Below are 6233 nucleotides of genomic sequence, written 5' to 3'. Positions count from 1 at the left end.
AACTAAATTAGAAAAATGATCCGAAAATTGCTACGAACTCATTGACACTCCATTTCCCTTGCTGAATTCTCCGATTCATTGTTACGCATTTTAAAAAATTATTCCGAACATTAACGGGAGATGCTTGTTGAAGTAGATTATTGAAGTTTAAGTTAACAAACATATATACTTAGGGTTAAGAGGAAAGTGAGTTATGTAAAATAATTTAGAATTTTTCATTACGAAACGGATGATTTATAGGTTTCCCTAGTTTTATAACGTCACAAGGAGGCCGGAGTAATTTTCGGGGCATTTTTAGGATTTTCCTACTATTTATTACCTTTTTTCAAAGATTTTTGCACTAAAAAAACCAAAATAATTGCAAGAGGACACCTGGCGCGATCACAGCCCATCACCTTTCACTACTTGCACAAGTGTACGTCAGTCAACATGGCCACATCCTTGCCTTTTACCCTAAATTATTATTTTATTACTTTTTCTTAGAAAATTCATAACTAAATACACAAAAATTAGAAAAACGATCCGAAAATTGCTACGAACTCATTGACACTCCATCTCCCTTGCTGAATTCTCCGATTCATTGTTACACATTTTAAAAAATTATTCCGAACATTAACGGGAGATGCTTGTTGAAGTAGGTTATTGAAGTTTAAGTTAACAAACATAAATACTTAGGGTTAAGAGGAAAGTGAGTTATGTAAAACAATTTGGATTTTTTCATTGCGAGACGGATGATTTATAGGTTCTCCTAGTTTTATAACGTCACAAGGAGGCCGGAGTAATTTTCGGGGCATTTTTAGGATTTTCCTACTATTTATTACCTTTTTTCAAAGATTTTTGCACTAAAAAAGCCAAAATAATTGCAAGAGGACCCCTGGCGCGATCTCAGCCCGTCACCTTTCACCACTTGCACAAGTGTACGTCAGTCAACATGGCCACATCCTTGCATTTTACCCTAAATTATTATTTTATTACTTTTTCTTGGAAAATTCAGAACTAAATACACAAAAATTCCAATAATGTTTCGAAAATTGCTACGAACTTATTGAGATTTCATCTTCCTACTGAATTCCCTGTTTCATGGTTATGCTACATTAGTATTTTATTATTATTTATCCTAAATTATTTTTATTATTATTATATTACTTTTTAGGCTGTCCATTTGTTAATTATATTTACTCCAACTTTTTTATTAATTTTTATTTTCCGTGCGAATAGGCCATTTCTGGTGCTAATCGGTTTCTCTCTTCTTCAATTTGTTAATTTTTTTATTTTTTAGGTTGAAGGGATGTTTTGAAAAATAAAATGGAAATATACAAGTCATCCATTCTACAACATCAGGAAAAAATTATTCAACGTCATTCACTGTTCAAGTTTTGCTTAAGAAACGTGTAACCAAATCATTTGGGATATGCTAAGTGGGAAAATGTCATTCCCAAGCACTGGTGAAAAGACACCTATTTACTCCATGCATGACTTTTCGTTTACCAAATATGAAGATTGCAGTTGTGCAAAATATCTGTGTCAGTAAAATGTCATTCCTAGCCGTCTATGATGTCAGTAATAATTCCGCTATATAATATATATTATACATTTATATATAAAACGGTTTATGACAGCACAAACACCAGACAAAATAGATTAAAACCCAACATTTAAACAACATTTGTACAACGTAGCCAGCCAACCTAGAACTGAAGAGAAGCAAGTCCACAATGCATAAAAACCGTAAAAACATACTACAACTAATTATAAGGGTATGGATTCCCTGGCACAACATACACACGCATCACCTTGAACCAAAAAATACTCTCACGGTGCCATTTGCATCGATTGCAACAAGTCCAGAAGGCAGGATTTATCTTTTCTTCACTAGGCCAGCCTTGAATAACAAAATACCATTCATTGTTGTTACAAGCGCTACAGTGATTGAACTTAATCTTCCCATAGTCAAACATATCTAGGATATGTCTTGCAACTATTGGTCGGCTTAATCTTCGTGTCAAAGCATCCCTGGTTCCTTTCATATCAATGTTGTTACGTTGATTCAAAGAACACAAGAATTGTAATGCATCCTCTTTTGACTGACCAATTCCGGACATACCAAGTAGTCCAACTAGATATGCCGCTTCCATATGGCCTGCCGTGGCTGCAATGCGCATCCCATACAACGCTTCCACGTTACCCTGCCTGAAAAAAACTTCGAATGCTTCTCTAAATATCGACTCAGGGTTATCGCAAGCCCTGCATTGTTGCAAGAAATGCTGGACCGCAGGATTGGCATGGTACCAGCTAGGATGGTCTGGGTACTTTGCCATTGAAATGGTGTTCCACACTTGTGGACTGTTTGCCAAAGTATGGAACAATGGGCACACAGATGCCATACGGAAGAGATCTTCCGATGATTGGGTTGCCACGTATAACATCACTTTAAACCAAGCTAACTCCGGGATGAAGGCTTGGGGCATATCCAAATGGAGATGCTTCCTTCTCTTTCCTCCGAGTGTAGTGAAATGTTTCGAATTCATTGAAATGTTTTTGGAATGGAACGATTTGAGGAGTGGAAGAGGGGAGAAATGAGAATATATGGGGTTTTGGTTTTGTTTTAGCCTCTGTTTATAGTGTTTTGAAAAGGTGTTTCCAGTTGGGGTTTTTCCAAGTTGACCGTTTTTAAAGAAACTGAACCCAACACCCTAAAACTGAAGACAAAAGAAGGGAAAACGTCATAACATTGCATAGAGAGTCAGACAGTCAAAAAGTCAATTAATAACCTATTTGCATAGCCATTTTTGGGATTTTCCCGCTATCAAATTCATTGATACAAATGTGATGGATTACTGACTAGTGACAGAAGGTCCCATCATATACTTTTTCATTTTCCCACACCCAACTACCCCTAGTAATGTTATTAAAATGGAACCAATAATGATGGATTCTTATCCAACTAGTTGCCTTAATGAAATATAAATAAAATAATAAATTTCAAGCAGTGTCCCCTCAATTTTCAGATTAATATTTTGTAGTGAAGTAGGTTATATTGGTTTTTGGGGTAAAAGATGTCACAATTCTGACGGTACAGGTGTCCAGATCGTGACCAACCCACCCACACACAGAAAAGAAGGATATAATTCGATTTGGGCAGAGATGAGAGAGAGCTGAGTGAGAAGTTTAGGGTTATGAGGAAGGGGTATGACTGAGAACTATGAGTGAGAAGGTATGAGTCCGAAGAGGTTTCAGTGAGAAGATCTGAGTGAGAAGAGGTACAACTGAGAAGATTCAACATGTCTTCGTCTTCATCTCCCACTCAAACAAAGAGGTGTCAGTATTGTGGAGCTACAATGGTGCTTCGGGTTTCAAAATCAGACAAAAATCGAGGGAAGCCATTTTGAAAGTGTCTAACCTGACAGGACCCGATCCAATTTTCGCTTTGGAATTCGAGCCAAGTCCTGTGCGTGTCCGACACCTGCGAATGTCGGGCACAAATGACCTTTTTACCCTTCTCGTTTCAAAAGCTTTTTAAAATTTCCCTTAGACTTCTGCCGAAAATTCGGCAGAGTCTCCCTTGTATTTTGACCAAACCCAAATTTTTCCACCTGTCAAACAATCATATATATCCACACCAACTGCCAGAATAGGATAACCAAATATTTGCCAGCTTCAGTTTTCCACTAAAACTAGATATCAGAGCAATTTCTAAAGTTCACAGGGTTTCAAGGATTTTTTTTTTTCCACAAAACTCTACCTTACTTGGTGGCGTGGAAGCTAAGGATGGCCCGGTGGTGGATCCTGCGCACTTCTACGGCCTGGGGGAGAAAAACAGGTTGAAAATGTGAGTGGACAAAAATAAGGTTCTTGGAAACAATTTTATAATCATAACAACCCCCATTTAAAAATAAGTAAGGATATAAATCGCTAGTTTGTCTCTATTTCAAAACAAGGTATTCAAATAAGCATGTAAAGCGTATTGACGAATATACTCGTATAACTGAACAAATATATAAGGATATAAATGCGCGAATATCAAAGAGACTGGTATAAAATAACTGAAATTCATAATTGAATAAAAGAAAACTCAAAATCCTTTGAAAATACCACCTATTTGTACCCCTGTCATATCCGTCAATTCCCCTGGCAGGTNTCGGGCGTCACGCAGGCTACCCGAGCCGCAAACTGGCGAAATCAGGGGACTATGATCAGCCTNATCCGCCGGCAGGTCTCGATGACACCTAGTCAACTCNAGCAGCTCTGGCAGGATGCAGGGGACCGCAGTCAGCCTGATCCGCAATCCTGGNTGGTCTCGGGGACACAGAGTCAGCCGAGCCGCAAATCCTGGCAGGTCTCAGGACACCAAGTCTGCCGAGCCGCAAATTCTGGCACTCACGGTCCGAGCGTCCCCGTAACTCGTGAGGCAAAGTCAAGTGCACTGACGTAACTGAAATCGGACTGGATGTACGGAGACATCGGTCCAACTCTGGGTAATCACCAAATAAAGGGTGGGTACATGGTGGTTCTAAAATAAACTATTTTTAGAAAAGATCTAGTAACTCACTGCCTTTTTGTGAAACTGAAATTTAACTGCTATCTCCTCTGATAGAGTTCTCAAACTCTGCTTTTTATATTACTGGAACTTCAGAAACTAAACAACACGTAAATCAAGCATTTTTACAGCACAAATCACGCTTGAAATAAACAGTTCATAAATCTTATTCAAGATCAAATATTGAAATTTATTCAGATAAACTTATTTATAAAAACTTACTTATATAAAATCAATATAAAATCACTTATGAAATAGTATTTATAGAAATCATCTATATAACTCGTTTATGAAAGAAAGTCCACTCACTGATGGTCCGAGCTAATTGGACCCTTCGAAGNTCTTTCCTGCGGGTCGACTGGACCTCTGGTGCCTGATTATCCATGAATAATAAATCAATAAACTGCTGAATAAAAAGAATTTAAATCAAACACCCTGCCCCCAGCTCCTAGAAATACGTGCACTCGTTTCAAGTTACCCCTATGCCCACATTAGCCTTTCAGACTCTTAGATCAGTTTTGGAAGACTCGACGCTTGACTAAGCGATAAACCACCAGACTGGCCAATCCGGGACCCCGTGGGTCCACGGTCTCCAATGGCCAATCTGGGCTTCTCTGAAGGTTCCTAATAGAGAAGGAACCATGTTCCGCAAGTTTGGTCAAGATCGTGTTATTGCTTAAAATCCAAACCCTAGCCCCAGGGTTTGCGATTTCGGAGTATCCTGGACTCCGATTCGCAATCCGTCGAATCCTACACGATCCTGAAATCATGTAGACCGACATATCCAAAATTCAGCGTGATCCAAAGATTTGACGACACTGCACCCAAGGATCGCGCGATATGAAAAATTCGTTCGGGGCTCAAACGGACTCCGAATCGAGATCCGAGAAATCCTACACGCTCGTGACGACACGAGGGTCACAAAACTACACAGAATTACTTCACCACCCTCGCCCACGCGCTGCCTCAAACGCGGGCAGATTTGGGTGTCCTATGCGATTTCGGGTGGTCAAAAAATCTCGAAACCAAGACTCCAAACTCATATCCTAGGTAAAACAGTCCATTTGGAGTCACTTTTGTTTGGATATAACCCAAAAAGTGACCAGAAACAGTAGATCACAGTGGCCAAAGTTTCGGCCAAACTTCAAGTCTAAAATCAAACACTCTAGAGCTAAAATCGATCGAAACTCATACATCCATCAGCTAGAACACGAAAAATAGCTGAGAAACCATACCTTACTCGATCGATTTGGTGGAGAATTGAAGGAGAAAAGCGAGCTCAAAGTGCAAACTGGAAATCTGGCAACAATGGCTATTTCCGGCCAGTTTCCGGCGTCCCCAGGTCGGTGGCGGGTCGGGGAAGATCGGGGAGTGAGTGGCGGTTCCAACAGCACCCACGGCGGAGATCAGCTCGGCCTGTGGTGGCCGAGCCGACGCCAAAAGCGAGCAGAGGTCGGGCTGTGGCGCGGGGTCGGGAGGAGAGAGAGAGAGGAGAGAGAAATGAGGAGAGAGAAGGAAGGAAGAGATAAAAATCTGACTTTTTGACCAAATTACCATTTTGCCCTTCGCGGTATTTTGTTTGTATCTTCTTCGTTACAACTCCGATTCGAGTCTACTCTGTGTCTACGGACTCGTTTCGCCGTGCTCAACGCAATGGCGCAAACGAAATTTNCAAATTCTTTCTCGATCAAAAAGT

At 40.1% G+C, this 6233-nt stretch overlaps 1 protein-coding gene across 1 annotated transcript; it reads right to left on the bottom strand.

Moving 5' to 3' along the window:
- Window positions 1–1745: 1745 nt before the first annotated feature.
- Window positions 1746–2468, bottom strand: LOC117618325. The gene has a single exon (XM_034347916.1). It carries the CDS (start codon window positions 2466–2468, stop codon window positions 1746–1748), a length of 723 nt encoding a protein of 240 aa, XP_034203807.1.
- Window positions 2469–6233: the final 3765 nt, after the last annotated feature.

This window comes from Prunus dulcis, chromosome 2 (genome assembly GCF_902201215.1).
Source record: "Prunus dulcis chromosome 2, ALMONDv2, whole genome shotgun sequence".
In the NCBI taxonomy this organism is placed as follows: domain Eukaryota; kingdom Viridiplantae; phylum Streptophyta; class Magnoliopsida; order Rosales; family Rosaceae; genus Prunus; species Prunus dulcis.
This window is presented reverse-complemented; position numbering and strand designations above follow the sequence as displayed.

Excerpts from the sequence above, each read along its gene's own strand:
- LOC117618325 (XM_034347916.1), bottom strand. The coding sequence starts at position 2,468 with ATGCCCCAAGCCTTCATCCCGGAGTTAGCTTGGTTTAAAGTGATGTTA.